This window comes from Leuresthes tenuis, unplaced genomic scaffold, assembly GCF_036924035.1.
Source record: "Leuresthes tenuis unplaced genomic scaffold, fLeuTen1.0.hap1 SCAF_18, whole genome shotgun sequence".
NCBI lineage: Eukaryota > Metazoa > Chordata > Actinopteri > Atheriniformes > Atherinopsidae > Leuresthes > Leuresthes tenuis.
In genome coordinates this window covers 2882309-2897035 of record NW_027325372.1, presented here as the reverse complement: position 1 = coordinate 2897035, position 14727 = coordinate 2882309, and the positions used below count along the sequence as shown (strand labels likewise).

At 42.7% G+C, this 14727-nt stretch overlaps 2 protein-coding genes across 3 annotated transcripts; both read right to left on the bottom strand.

The window, feature by feature from the left end:
• Positions 1 to 1054: 1054 nt before the first annotated feature.
• Positions 1055 to 10871, bottom strand: LOC140274578 (elongation factor 1-alpha). The gene is made up of 8 exons (XM_072369904.1): positions 10781 to 10871; positions 9711 to 9867; positions 8467 to 8646; positions 5508 to 5804; positions 5270 to 5420; positions 2559 to 2815; positions 2122 to 2356; positions 1055 to 1429 (listed from the first exon to the last, which is right to left on the bottom strand). The coding sequence occupies exons 2-8, from the start codon at positions 9852 to 9854 to the stop codon at positions 1305 to 1307; spliced, it is 1389 nt and encodes a 462-aa protein (XP_072226005.1). The 5' UTR covers positions 9855 to 9867; positions 10781 to 10871; the 3' UTR covers positions 1055 to 1304.
• Positions 10872 to 11144: 273 nt separating this feature from the next.
• LOC140274579 (elongation factor 1-alpha) lies at positions 11145 to 14727 on the bottom strand. 2 transcript variants are annotated; one of them, XM_072369905.1, is made up of 8 exons: positions 14587 to 14727; positions 13585 to 13739; positions 12891 to 13070; positions 12505 to 12807; positions 12270 to 12414; positions 11938 to 12194; positions 11626 to 11860; positions 11145 to 11531 (listed from the first exon to the last, which is right to left on the bottom strand). In XM_072369905.1, exons 2-8 carry the CDS (start codon positions 13726 to 13728, stop codon positions 11410 to 11412), a joined length of 1386 nt encoding a protein of 461 aa, XP_072226006.1. In that variant the 5' UTR covers positions 13729 to 13739; positions 14587 to 14727; the 3' UTR covers positions 11145 to 11409. The 2 variants fall into 2 exon arrangements, with proteins under 2 accessions (XP_072226006.1, XP_072226007.1); XM_072369906.1 differs by having other exon boundaries at positions 12270 to 12420; positions 12511 to 12807.

The following is a 14727-nucleotide window of genomic DNA, read 5'->3' as shown; positions in this document are numbered from 1 at the left end:
GACAAAACATTTGTCAACGTTTATGTAACTTTGAACAAAACTATGTTTTAACCTGACAAACATTCGACTGTGTCAGTTCTGCTTCGGTCTAAATTTCTGTCGTGTTTTCTTGTCGTATCGTTGAAATTTAGGTTGTAAAATGAAGCGGTTGAACGTTTTCCCTCCTTACATGCCCTGGAGCTGGTGGTTGTAATATGAAAACAGCACGAAAACGGCTTCAACCCAATCCTCCAACAAACTGAGACTGGATAGATGCTGTGAACTGTCGTCAGGACTTTCAGGTTTACAAGTACTGACCATGTTGGAAAAACGGATCGTGTACATGTCCTTATGACTGCTGACCTGATACTTTATGAACTAACTTGAACGTAACTTTGTTTTTTGTCCAGTGTTGATTCATACATGTGCTGTTGAAGCATCTTTATTCTGCTGCTCGATTACGAGTTAAAAGTGAAGCGTAGTCAATGAAGCTGCTCTTCGTTAAGCTGGTTCTGCTGATGTTTTGCTCACTTTCTGTGGGCCTGATGCTGTTGGACTTATAACACGCCTCCTCAGAGTTTAATGTGGAACAAAGCAGCAACAAAGTCCACGTTTGGAGGTGGAGGCATGACTTTTTTATCCAGCCTCTCGCCCCTAAACTGGATTCAGCAGGTATAGAAAACGTATTTATGTCTGATGTCTGTGTCCTGTTTGAAACCACAGCTTTACTTTTACTAACTCTGTGTATTTTATTTTAATGTTCAACATGGTTTTGGATAAATGGATCCTCAACTCATTGGAACACTTAAGAAGCCTTCAGCCTGTGCACCCGACCAAACATCAGTCTTAACCTCCTTAAAGGAATCAAATTTATTCAGTTGGAGTTCCCATCATCGGCACCACTAACTTGTTTCAGTTTGACGATATCAAACCATTATTTTTCCAATTTAAATCAAAATATTTGGTTTTAAAAGGTTCCACATCTTCAGATTTTCTGATACGTTCCTGTTTAAATGAAAATATAACATACTGTCACTTGCTAATTTTATTGAGCACAAAACACAAGGCAGACGTCTTCATTTGGCGATGTTTGAGACTTTTATTGGTTTGGTTTGAACTTAAATGATGTCACAGTTTCCTGCTGAAAGCACAAACCTTCCTTTCCTGCGGAAACTTTTGCGGTGAGCTTTAATCAGCATTAGCCAGTCCTTGAGTAGAGAGCTGTGCCTCAGAGAAGACAGCGCTGGGTGGCCGGGGCGGGGGGGGGAAGGGGCGGCCCGCTGCTGCTCAGACGTGACGTTACGCTGGACGTCCTGTATGAGGATTCATTTCTTCTTCTCTGCCTTCTGTGCAGACTTGGTGACTTTTCCGCCACTCAGAGCCTTCTTCTCGACGGACTTGATGACGCCGACGGCCACCGTCTGCCTCATGTCGCGCACGGCAAAGCGCCCTGAGAGGAGAAGAAGACCGGAACAGATCACGGATTTAGTTTGCACTCAAATCATTAAAATGAAATAAATATTAAATATAAAGACAAAAATCATGTGGACAGTGGTGAGGCTACAATTATAGGCTTATTATAGGCAATTAGAGGCTTTATTTTTACATTATATGCTCATTTTAAGACAATTTTTCAGGAAATCTGTAACTGAGCAGAGGAAAATATCACTGAGACTAAAAAGAAAAGATTTTCCTCTTTATGTGTCAAAAAATGACTTTTTTTCTCGCTCCCATTCTGTCTGTAACTGACTAAAAATTGTTGATAACAATCATAATAATGACATGAAACTTAAAAAAGCTGCAATAAATTACTTTTTGGCTGCTTTTAACAAGACAAAACAAAAAAATAGTAATGATGAACATATCATATTTTAGCCTCTTTTTAGGGTTTTTTGGGCGCCTTTATGTGACAGTAGGTGGACAGGAAAGGGGGCGGACATGCAGCAAAGCGCCATCTGTAAACGGGGCGTCTGCTCAACCCGCTGAGCGACATGGCGCCCCCGCTTCTTTAGCCTGTAAATGTTCGGCTGCCAGAAATGAGGCTGATGAGAGCAAAGACGCATGTTTTTACGCAGATTTAATGAGCTTTAAATCAAACCCTGGAAAAAAATAACGGACGATCAAGGGAAGAGTTTCACTCACCCAGTGGGGGGTACTGGGAGAAGCTCTCCACACACATGGGTTTTCCAGGCACCATGTTGATGATGGCGGCGTCTCCGGACTTCAGAGCTTTGGGGTTGTCCTCAAGCTTCTTACCGGAACGACGGTCGATCTTCTCCTTCAGCTCGCTGAACTTGCAGGCGATGTGGGCGGTGTGGCAGTCCAGCACGGGGGCGTAACCCTGGGAGATCTGTCCGGGGTGGTTCAGGATGATGACCTGCGCGGCGGGGACGAGAGAAGCAACGTTCAAGGTCGACACGTGAAACGGCCGATGCTGAACTTCGTGGTTAAACTTAATTTTTGTCCAGAAAAATCCTTACTCAAGATCCAAATACCATCCAAAACTTCTGTTCAGAATTGGACTTTGAGTATAAATAAGCGGGCTGACTTTTCTTTTTATTCTCTCTGCTGCTGCTCACCTGAGCGGTGAAGTTGTCAGCGGCCAGTGGGGGGTCATTCTTGCTGTCTCCGGCCACGTTTCCACGGCGGATTTCCTTGACGGACACGTTCTTGATGTTGAAGCCGACGTTGTCGCCGGGGACAGCCTCGGTCAGAGACTCGTGGTGCATCTCCACAGACTTGACCTCAGTGGTCAGGTTGGGGGGAGCGAAGGTGACGACCATGCCGGGCTTCAGGACGCCGGTCTCAACACGGCCCACGGGAACAGTTCCAATACCTGAAAGAGAAGAAGCTCTTTTCAGTCTGGTTTCTCCACAGAAACTTACTCTGTCGTATGGGGAGCCTCAGGGCTCTGCTTCAGGCCCCTTTATCATTCTCTCTGATCTGCTGCCTCTGGGACATCTTGTAAATGTGTCCTATCACTGTTACATGGATGACATTCAGTCTTTTAAGCTTCAAAACGTGTAAAATGTGTCTGTACTTGTTGAATGTGTGAACTGTATAAAAGCCCGGATGAAAAACAGAAGCACTTATCTTATTTCAGAGATATTTTGGTTTTTATTCTCTTTGAGCCTGGACCAAAATGTCACTTTTCATTTGATCATCTCAGAAATATTCCCAAACTATGGCCAGTTGTTTCCAGACCTGAGCTGGAGATGATCATTTGTTTCTTCCAGACTTGATGACTGTAACTCTGTTTTCACACGTCTTAGCAGGACATCAAATGAACCACCTGCAGTAGGTCCTAAATCTTCTAAAAGCTCACGTCTTTCCTCTGGTTTACTTTACGCCCATCAGTTTCAGAATAGGTCAGGCTCCTTCTTATCTTAATGACCTTTAAAGTCACACCTCACCATCTTCAGGGTCTGCTGACGGTACTTTGCACCAGACTCAGGACTAATGGGGACTGTACTTTAGAGGTTTTAGCTCCTAAACTCTGGAACTGAGAACTGTGGACTGAGATGTAGCTTTTGGACAATCTGTCGGCTCAAAATTCAATGCAAATTATCAGCTTTTATTGCATCTTATCTGCGCCTAAAATCACTTTGTGACGTCTACTCTCGAAGGCTTCGACACGAATAAACTTTATTTACTTCTGGATGCTGCTCTAGACAGATTTTAAACTGGAACTTGGATCATTTTTAATAGAAAATGTTAAAACATTGCTCTTAATCTGACGCAGAAGCATTAAGAGGCTCAGAATCAAGTCTTTCATTTCTTTCAATGCCAAAAAGAGACTTGTTGCTGCCACTTTTATGTCTGAACTTGCATCTCTGCTGTGCTCTCACCCGCTCTGGATACCGTCTATCGTGGCGCTCTGATTCCCCACAAACCTTAAAGCCCTCACACAGGTTGGATGGTTTTCTTTGACCTCTCTCACAGACTCAACAATGGGAATAGTCTTATTTACAAATCTATTCCTGGTCTGCTCCCAAGTTATCTACAAATCCATCAGAAAAGTACTGGAACTGAATGCCTTTGTTCCAATGAACGACTCCTGTCACCCGGTGCAGCCCCCTCTGCTTGGAATAAACTGCAATATCACCTGAATCTCAAGGAACTGGCCTCATTAAAGTAGTTTTAAATATATTAGCAGCAGATCCGTTTGGTTTTAATTGTTCTATTTCACCAATTCTGTGTCCATTTAGCCTTTTATGACTGTAGTGTTACATTTTGAGGTTTTATGTTCATACATTTGTGTTATTTTAACTTATGTTGTTTTATATAGTTCCTTTTTATGCATAAGTGAATATTTTATTTTATTTGCTACTGCTGAGCTGAGTTTCTACCTATCCAGGAGTTTAAATCTCAAGTTTTACTTCCTGGTTAAATAAAGGTGAATAAATCAAATTTACAGTAAGAAGCTGTCCCTGTCCTGTTCACTCAGTAGTCTGACACATCTGATATTTCATTGCTGTACTTCGGTTAACTTTTACCTTCATATGGACCAACTTTTGTGAGTGAACCTCACAGGATGCAGGCTCCTTCTGATGTACATAAACTGTCTTTTTAAGACATGACAGGTTGTTTCTGTGCTTCCATGTTTTGTATCTTTGGAATTTAAGTGTTAACACTGGACTAGAATGGATATTTTGGAAGAAAGGGAGAAAACATTTGGTTGGGTTTTGCATCAGAATCATCGAAAACAAGCAACCGTTCATGTCACGGATCAATGAAACAAATCTCATGAAAACTTATACGATTATTTCCAAGAGGGAGAAAAGAAGCTGTTTATTGTCCTGTTGACGTGAAAAACACATCTATCTTACACTTTATCTGGCCAACAAATGACAACAAAAACCTGTCTGTGTATCATTTATGATCAATTCTTTCAGTATTTCCAAGAAAATGACAAAAAATGCTGAGGAATTCAGCTGAATGAAACTCTAAAGATGGCAGACTGAGATTTTAGGATTAAGCTTAAATAAGAACAACTAAGGCAGTTTATTAATGCTCTCAGGATTAGAATTAGAAGCCTTTTCATTGTCATTATACAATATAATTCATCTGTAAATATGTTAGAATAAATGGCACTTTGCTGACCGTTTTGTGGGATATTTTGTGTACTTTTTAACCTGTGAAATTACTAATATTTATCTCAGTTTAACAACAAAAAAGAAGTGTGTATTTAAAATTTCTCCCATTTATTAACACAGAGAACTGAGGAAATCTTACGTGCAGGTTGTATTTGATTCACTACAAAAAAAAAGGTGCCACAGCTTCAACTTACCGCCGATTTTGTAGACGTCCTGCAGGGGCAGACGGAGGGGCTTGTCGGTGGGGCGGGAGGGTGGCAGGATGGAGTCCAGAGCCTCCAGCAGGGTTACACCGGTGGCTCCGCCCTCTTTGCGCTCAATCTTCCAGCCCTTGAACCAGCTCATCTGAAATGGAGTAAAGGATGGGCGTAAAAAGAGAAAAGAAATGTGATATCAGAGACAAGAAGTGACAGCAGACCAGGAGACGCTCACCTTGTCACTGGCCTCCAGCATGTTGTCTCCATGCCATCCAGAGATGGGGACGAAGGCGACGGTGACGGGGTTGTAGCCGATCTTCTTGATGTAGGTGCTCACTTCCTTTTGGATTTCCTCGAAACGCTTCTGGCTGTAAGGGGGCTCGGTGGAGTCCATCTTGTTCACACCGATGATGAGCTGCTTCACACCCAGAGTGTAGGCCAGCAGGGCGTGCTCACGGGTCTGTCCGTTCTTGGAGATACCAGCCTCGAACTCACCAACACCGGCAGCAACGATCAGCACGGCGCAGTCAGCCTAAAAAGAACAGATTAACTCAGATCCAAACCCTCTAAAGCAAAAAGACGAGTCAGCCTAAAAAGAACAAATTAACTCAGATCCAAACCCTCTAAAGCAAAAAGATGAGTCAGCCTAAAAAGAACAGATTAACTCAGATCCAAACCCTCTAAAGCAAAAAGATGAGTTAGCCTAAAAAAAAAAAACAGATTAACTCAGATCCAAACCCTCTAAAGCAAAAAGATGAGTCAGCCTAAAAAGAACAAATTAACTCAGATCCAAACCCTCTAAAGCAAAAAGATGAGTCAGCCTAAAAAGAACAGATTAACTCAGATCCAAACCCTCTAAAGCAAAAAGACGAGACAGCCTAAAAAGAACAAATTAACTCAGATCCAAACCCTCTAAAGCAAAAAGATGAGTCAGCCTAAACGAAACGAATTAACTCAGATCCAAACCCTCTAAAGCAAAAAGATGAGTCAGCCTAAACGAAACGAATTAACACAGATCCAAACCCTCTAAAGCAAAAAGATGAGTCAGCCTAAAAAGAACAAATTAACTCAGATCCAAACCCTCTAAAGCAAAAAGATGAGTTAGCCTAAACGAAACGAATTAACACAGATCCAAACCCTCTAAAGCAAAAAGATGAGTTAGCCTAAAAAAAAAAACAGATTAACTCAGATCCAAACCCTCTAAAGCAAAAAGATGAGTCAGCCTAAAAAGAACAAATTAACTCAGATCCAAACCCTCTAAAGCAAAAGATGAGTTAGCCTAAAAAAAAAAACAGATTAACTCAGATCCAAACCCTCTAAAGCAAAAAGATGAGTTAGCCTAAAAAGAACAAATTAACTCAGATCCAAACCCTCTAAAGCAAAAAGATGAGTTAGCCTAAAAAAAAAAACAGATTAACTCAGATCCAAACCCTCTAAAGCAAAAAGATGAGTCAGCCTAAAAAGAACAAATTAACTCAGATCCAAACCCTCTAAAGCAAAAGATGAGTCAGCCTAAAAAGAACAGATTAACTCAGATCCAAACCCTCTAAAGCAAAAAGATGAGTCAGCCTAAAAAGAACAAATTAACTCAGATCCAAACCCTCTAAAGCAAAAAGATGAGTTAGCCTAAAAAATAACTCAGATCCAAACCCTCTAAAGCAAAAGATGAGTTAGCCTAAACAAAATAAATTAACTCAGATCCAAACCCCCTAAAGCAAAAAGATGAGTTAGCCTAAATAGAACAAATTAACTCAGATCCAAACCCCCTAAAGCAAAAAGATGAGTTAGCCTAAATAGAACAAATTAACTCAGATCCAAACCCCCTAAAGCAAAAAGATGAGTTAGCCTAAACAAAACAAATTAACTTAGATCCAAACCCTCTAAAGCAAAAAGATGAGTCAGCCTAAAAAGAACAAATTAACTCAGATCCAAACCCTCTAAAGCAAAAAGATGAGTCAGCCTAAAAAGAACAAATTAACTCAGATCCAAACCCTCTAAAGCAAAAAGATGAGTTAGCCTAAAAAGAACAAATTAACTCAGATCCAAACCCTCTAAAGCAAAAAGATGAGTTAGCCTAAAAAGAACAAATTAACTCAGATCCAAACCCCCTAAAGCAAAAAGATGAGTTAGCCTAAAAAGAACAAATTAACTCAGATCCAAACCCCCTAAAGCAAAAAGATGAGTCAGCCTAAAAAGAACAAATTAACTCAGATCCAAACCCTCTAAAGCAAAAAGATGAGTCAGCCTAAAAAGAACAAATTAACTCAGATCTAAACCCTCTAAAGCAAAAAGATGAGTTAGCCTAAAAAAAAACAGATTAACTCAGATCCAAACCCTCTAAAGCAAAAAGATGAGTTAGCCTAAAAAGAACAAATTAACTCAGATCCAAACCCCCTAAAGCAAAAAGATGAGTTAGCCTAAAAAGAACAAATTAACTCAGATCCAAACCCCCTAAAGCAAAAGAGATGAGTCAGCCTAAAAAGAACAAATTAACTCAGATCCAAACCCTCTAAAGCAAAAAGATGAGTTAGCCTAAAAAGAACAAATTAACTCAGATCCAAACCCCCTAAAGCAAAAAGATGAGTTAGCCTAAAAAGAACAAATTAACTCAGATCCAAACCCCCTAAAGCAAAAAGATGAGTTAGCCTAAAAAGAACAAATTAACTCAGATCCAAACCCTCTAAAGCAAAAAGATGAGTCAGCCTAAAAAGAACAAATTAACTCAGATCCAAACCCTCTAAAGCAAAAAGATGAGTTAGTCTAAAAAAAACAAACAGATTAACTCAGATCCAAACCCTCTAAAGCAAAAAGATGAGTTAGCCTAAAAAAAACAAACAGATTAACTCAGATCCAAACCCTCTAAACAAAAAGATGAGTCAGCCTAAAAAGAACAAATTAACTCAGATCCAAACCCTCTAAAGCAAAAAGATGAGTCAGCCTAAATAGAACAAATTAACTCAGATCCAAACCCCCTAAAGCAAAAGAGATGAGTCAGCCTAAAAAGAACAAATTAACTCAGATCTAAACCCTCTAAAGCAAAAAGATGAGTTAGCCTAAAAAAAAACAGATTAACTCAGATCCAAACCCTCTAAAGCAAAAAGATGAGTTAGCCTAAAAAGAACAAATTAACTCAGATCCAAACCCTCTAAAGCAAAAAGATGAGCTCAAACTGACATCAGGTCGGTGATGGTTACCTGAGAGGTACCAGTGATCATGTTCTTGATGAAGTCCCTGTGTCCAGGGGCATCAATGATGGTCACGTAGTACTTGCTGGTCTCAAACTTCCACAGAGCGATGTCGATGGTGATACCACGCTCACGCTCGGCCTTCAGTTTGTCCAGCACCCAGGCGTACTTGAAGGAACCCTTTCCCATCTGTTGAGTCCCACATGGCATAAACAACACGAGAGGATCAGGAGATAAACAGGTGAAAGAAGTCAGAAGAGTTCAATTAATCTCTCTCTTCATGATGGAAACACAGGAACTAAACCTAGCGGATAACTAAACGTCACTAAACCGCCCAGTTAACTTATTCCATTTTTTCAAATTGTTCTTATTCTTCTACCAAATTCAGTAGCACTATTTAAATTGTCTTACATGAGGAATAATTTCATTATTATCCTCATGGGATGCTTAGTTTCAGTTCTGGTCCAGTATCCAACTACAAAAAGACATTTTAACAAATGGGAATCAGTCATTTTGCCTCAATGAATAAAATCATTTTAAGTAAGTCATATTATTTAATTTAAAAAATACCAAATTAAAGAATGGGTACCCAAAAATATGACTGTATTTGACAATTTTGAAACTTTTCTCTCAAAACAGAGACATTCCAATATTTTTTTCATGTTTAAATTATATTCAAACTGTTCCGAGTTGCTTTATTTCTCTACAGCATCTGTCAGACATCAGGTTTGAGTCTGTAAAATGATTAATGGGTCTCCTTTTGATGCTTTCAACCTGGCACGACTTTACTTCTCATACGCTGGGTTAGATCCTGTAGCGGTGTACAGATTTGTCGTTTTTCCAATTTGGGCCCAACTAAAGTGAGAACTGACACATTTGGTCCATTGTTGGTGACCAACATACAGACCTGGGTGAGTTTAACCAAATTTCTTTCATCCAACCAGCCGAATTTGGCCCAAAATGGACTAAAAACAAGTTTAAAACTAGGATATCTTGATGTATTCTAATATTACCAAAATATTATAATTTTCTGGCTTTTTATTGAATTCATTTGTTCATAAAACATACTGAAGAACACCTGATGGGGTATTTTTGTTGCAGAAAAGACCATCATACACCTTTTTAAACAGCAGATGGCGGTTTTAACCAACAAATGCCAGGGAAAAGTACCTCCCAGCACACTGACGATGCACTTCCATGTCTCATACAGTTGGAATATTTGTCACAACTCGCACAGCGGCCCTGAAACCAACCTCAGCAGCCTCCTTCTCGAACTTCTCGATGGTTCTCTTGTCGATGCCTCCGCACTTGTAGATCAGGTGACCGGTGGTTGTGGACTTGCCGGAGTCGACATGGCCAATGACCACGATGTTGATGTGGATCTTTTCCTTTCCCATTTCGGTTGACCGACTACAAACAAATGGGCAGTGGTTATGAGTGTATTAAACATATTTAAGGTTTATTCGTCTTTAATCTTTAAAAAAAAAAAAAAAAAAAGACGGAGTGAGCCCATTGAAAGCCTGTGGCTTTGTGACCGTTGGTCAACATTCACGCGCAGCTGACCGTTAAATTCAAATATAACCGTCTTGAGTAGTTTTTTCTCCTTAAAGATCCATACAATGTTTACTTAATAGCGCTTTAATGGAAGTTCTTCATATAAAGGACAAAATGTGTGAGCATTAATATATAACCAGTCAACATACGGGAATATTCATGACGTTTTAACACGCAGTGACTGACGTAATCGTGTCAACGTTGAGACTGTATTATCTTTAAAAATGAGCCATGGATATCAGGATGTTAAAATAAAAAAAAAATAAAAAAAAAAGAAAGGTAAATGTTCCTTTACGACACCGGAAAGTGACGCCGGTGGGTCACGCGCCATGTGCCACACCGGCTACTTGCCTCCATGTTGCGCACAGCCGCCATGTTGTTAACCGATGCAGGCGCGTTCATGTCAGACAGCATAGTGTAGATGTGCGCGTTCACGAAGATAGAAAGGACAAGCGTGACTGGCAGAATCCTTTTTGGTGAAGCATTTCCCCCCTACACCTAGAAATAATCATCCCCATTAAAACCAGCCTGGTCAATGCGGATTTTGTCAAATATGACTCAAGTGTCCACACAAGTCTCCATATGCAAATAATCCAGTTTTTAAGGGCAAGCAGCATCAGATTAGTCAGACCAACATGAGCAGATAACAAGTTTCCTGCACTCTCATTTCACCTTCTCTCCTGTTCATATTCCACCTTCAGCTCTTTAAAAACAAAGCATGCATCTTGAGGTCTTGCGCCTTTAAAATTGAGACCGAAAATGTACCAACCTGTGCCCACAACGTCCTGGAATTAAAGCGGTGGCAAAAAAGGACAGAATGTGAGCTGTGCCGAGTTTATATACCGTCACAGCAAAGGGAGGGCTGCGCAGGCTCTGGTTGGTGTCTGACTAAAATAAGGGGTGCCATTGGCTGGGGGAGCATGCCTGCTATGGAGGCGATTGGAGGAGAAGTGCATCACTGGACACCGATAGCATGGTCAAAAACAGCTGCATCACAGACGGTCTCGCCTGTCAAAGCTAAAAACTACACCAACCGCAACAGTGAAGGATCCAGACCAGCCAATTTCAATTTTTTCAAAGACATTTATTTTATTAGTTACCAGCAGCTTTTCTTTCCAATTAATTTTGTGGCATTTTTAACATTGAGATACACTTCTAAACCATTTTTTTCTCCAACTTAACTGAGAAGAGGCACCGTCCTGTGATTCAGTAAGTGACAATGCCACAGAGTTTTTTCCTGCGAAAACTTTTGCGATGGGTTTTAATCAGCATAAGCCAGTCCTTGAGGTGAGAGCTGTGCCTCGGAGAAGATGACCCAGGATGGGAGGATAATAGAGGGGAGGGGGTGGCCCGCTGCTGCCGGGACACGTCTGATCGCTGGGCGTCCTGCACGACCATTCATTTCTTCTTCTGGGCCTTCTCTGCGGCCTTGGTTGTCTTTCCGGAAACCTCCTTGGTGTCGACGCTCTTGATGACGCCGACAGCCACGGTCTGCCTCATGTCACGCACAGCGAAGCGACCTGGAACAGAAGCAGGGTGAGCAGAAGTTAGTAACCGGAAGGCGTGACATCACTTTGCTGCATGTTCAGTCAGAGTTTGGGTTCAGAAACTTACCAAGGGGAGGGTAGTTGGAGAAGGGCTCCACAACCATGGGCTTTTGTGGGATAAGCTTGACGATGGCGGCGTCGCCAGACTTGACGAACTTGGGGTTGTCCTCAAGCTTCTTGCCGGAACGACGGTCGATCTTCTCGATGAGCTCATTGAACTTGCAGGCGATGTGAGCGGTGTGGCAGTCCAGCACGGGGGCATAGCCCTCTGAGATCTGTCCGGGGTGGTTCAGGATGATGACCTGTGGACACGGGCAGGGTTAGAAACCAACCAAAAACCTAACCCACGATGCATTGCTCCATTTCAAAGTGCGCCTACCTGGGCGTTGAAGTTGTCGGCAGCCTTGGGGGGGTCGTTCTTGCTGTCTCCAGCGACGTATCCACGACGGATTTCCTTGACGGACACGTTCTTGATGTTGAAGCCGACGTTGTCGCCGGGGACAGCCTCGGGCAGAGACTCGTGGTGCATCTCCACAGACTTGACCTCAGTGGTCAGGTTGGGGGGAGCGAAGGTGACGACCATGCCGGGCTTCAGGAGACCAGTCTCAACACGGCCCACGGGTACAGTTCCAATACCTGTGGGAAAAAATGCATTTAGGCAACAAATCCAGAACAGTTTGTGCAACTTAGCATCCAAAATACTGTTCATACCTCCGATTTTGTAGACGTCCTGCAGGGGCAGACGGAGGGGCTTGTCGGTGGGGCGGGAGGGTGGCAGGATGGCGTCCAGAGCCTCCAGCAGAGTGGTGCCATTAGCATTGCCATCCTTGCGCTCAACCTTCCAGCCCTTGAACCACTTCATCTGCAATAAGGAAATTAAAGGATTAATGGGATATTCAAACATGACAAAAGGTAATCAGGCGGGTTTAGAAGAACTCAAACCGACGCTCACCTTGTCACTGGCCTCCAGCATGTTGTCTCCGTGCCATCCAGAGATGGGGACGAAGGCGACGGCGGCTGGGTTGTAGCCGATCTTCTTGATGTAGGTGCTCACTTCCTTTTGGATTTCCTCGAAACGCTTCTGGCTGTAAGGGGGCTCGGTGGAGTCCATCTTGTTCACGCCAACGATGAGCTGCTTCACACCGAGGGTGAAAGCCAGCAGGGCGTGCTCACGGGTCTGTCCGTTCTTGGAGATACCAGCCTCGAACTCACCAACACCGGCAGCAACGATCAGCACGGCGCAGTCAGCCTAAAAAGAACAAATTAACTCAGATCCAAACCCTCTAAAGCAAAAAGATGAGCTCAAACTGACATCAGGTCGGTGATGGTTACCTGAGAGGTACCAGTGATCATGTTCTTGATGAAGTCCCTGTGTCCAGGGGCATCAATGATGGTCACGTAGTACCTGCTGGTCTCAAACTTCCACAGAGCGATGTCGATGGTGATACCACGCTCACGCTCGGCCTTCAGTTTGTCCAGCACCCAGGCGTACTTGAAGGAACCCTTTCCCATCTACAGATGGAAATTAATACATTAATGATCACATGTGATTAAAAATAATTGTATACAATGCTTTTAACTAATGCTCTTAGATGGTGTCAATGGGAAACACTGAGGGTCATTTTAAACAGTAGAAAAAGCAAAGCAAAAAAAGGAATTTTGCACTTTAAAAAGACAGGCATGTCCTGATTTATACACCAAGCTTTTCAGGGCTATTATATTATCCAACTATTTAGTGCCAATAAAATGGCTACAACTGTTTTCTGTCACTTCACAGCTTCAAATCAGTTACAGCAGCAGCAAAAAACGCATTTATTTGGGTTTTTTTCCCACCCAGCAGCCTGAGGCCTACACTGAACAAAGTGCACAGTCACCACTAGCGCTGCCTGTCAAGCCCCACCCCGTGTGCGCGCACACGGCTGCTACACCCTCGTGCCGGGCAGCTGAGCTCAGAGGAGGCACGCTGACGCCGCCATCTTGGAAATGACTAACGGCTATAAAGATAAAATAAAAAGCGAGCGCTCACCTCAGCAGCCTCCTTCTCGAACTTCTCGATGGTTCTCTTGTCGATTCCTCCGCACTTGTAGATCAGGTGACCGGTGGAGGTTGACTTGCCGGAGTCGACATGGCCAATGACCACGATGTTGATGTGGATCTTTTCCTTTCCCATTGTGTTAGTTTCTGTAAAAAGCGGAGACAGCCACGGTTAGCTTTACCGTTGTAGAATGTTGCGTTTCAGTTCAAATAGAACTCATGGAAAAATGAGACTTTATCCGGATCCTGTGGCATCCTGGATCCGGCTGGATCAACGTCACCCCACCGCCCCCTCACGGCTCATTTTAAAGTACAAAAACCGAACAAATAAAGAGTCATATTTTGAATAAACCGAAACCAAAACATTAATCAAACTCTTTATCGGTGGTCGACGGTTAACTGCTGTTCGTTGTGGCCGGTAAGAGGCGGAGGCTGCTAGGCCTCACTCGGCCACAGGCCAGCCGAGACACGTGTTACTCCCAGAGCCACGTCGGATAAAGTTACAAAGATCGCCAAATATTCAGGGGCTATCTTGTCCAGATTCCCAACACCTGTTGCCGAAAATATGTCCAGTTGTTTCAAAGGAGGAGAGGGAAGAAATACCACTGAAGCATCCTTGGATGTCGGCTTTCCCAGGCTCCTTTGTTCCTTTTCCCCCACATTTTCTCCTCCCTCGTTTCCCTTCTATTGTCTTAAAAGTTTAATTTAACACAAGTAAAAGCCCGCATAACACAACAAAGCGTTGATATTCACAAAGTTAGCAACCACAAGCTACACAAAATCTTACTTGCGAGCCAATTCCGTTTGTAAAAGAAAAAAAAATCCACAGGTTAGCTTCAAGTTACATAACCGAAAAAAAACTTAGGTTTCAAACTCGTAAAACAAAAATGGAGGGAAGCTAAAAAACCCTCCGTTAAACCTCACGAAACGTCAGAAAGAGTTCGAGGCCCGAGTCTGACTTTGTATCCAGCAAATGAATCAGAGGTGAACTTACCGGTGTTTCTGGGTTTTCACGGCCAAAGCTGCTGCCCCTAGCCAGGTAACAGAAAGAGGAAGAGAGATGTCGGACTGGAAGGTTTTATACTGGGTGGGAGCGGCCTGACTTCCCGTCGCCCTCCCCGGTGTAAACCCCGCA

Bases quoted from the DNA above. Each gene is read 5' to 3' on its own strand.
- LOC140274578 (XM_072369904.1), bottom strand. From the start codon at position 9,854: ATGGGAAAGGAAAAGATCCACATCAACATCGTGGTCATTGGCCATGTC. The intron at 5,421-5,507 runs GTGAGCGTCTCC...ACTCCATTTCAG, and splicing joins TGCTGGAGGCCAGTGACAAG to ATGAGCTGGTTCAAGGGCTG. The intron at 2,816-5,269 runs GTAAGTTGAAGC...CTTCTCTTTCAG, and splicing joins GGACGTCTACAAAATCGGCG to GTATTGGAACTGTTCCCGTG.
- LOC140274579 (XM_072369905.1), bottom strand. From the start codon at position 13,728: ATGGGAAAGGAAAAGATCCACATCAACATCGTGGTCATTGGCCATGTC. The intron at 12,808-12,890 runs GTAACCATCACC...TGTTCTTTTTAG, and splicing joins TGATCACTGGTACCTCTCAG to GCTGACTGCGCCGTGCTGAT. The intron at 12,415-12,504 runs GTCGGTTTGAGT...TTGCAGATGAAG, and splicing joins AGGCCAGTGACAAGGTGAGC to TGGTTCAAGGGCTGGAAGGT.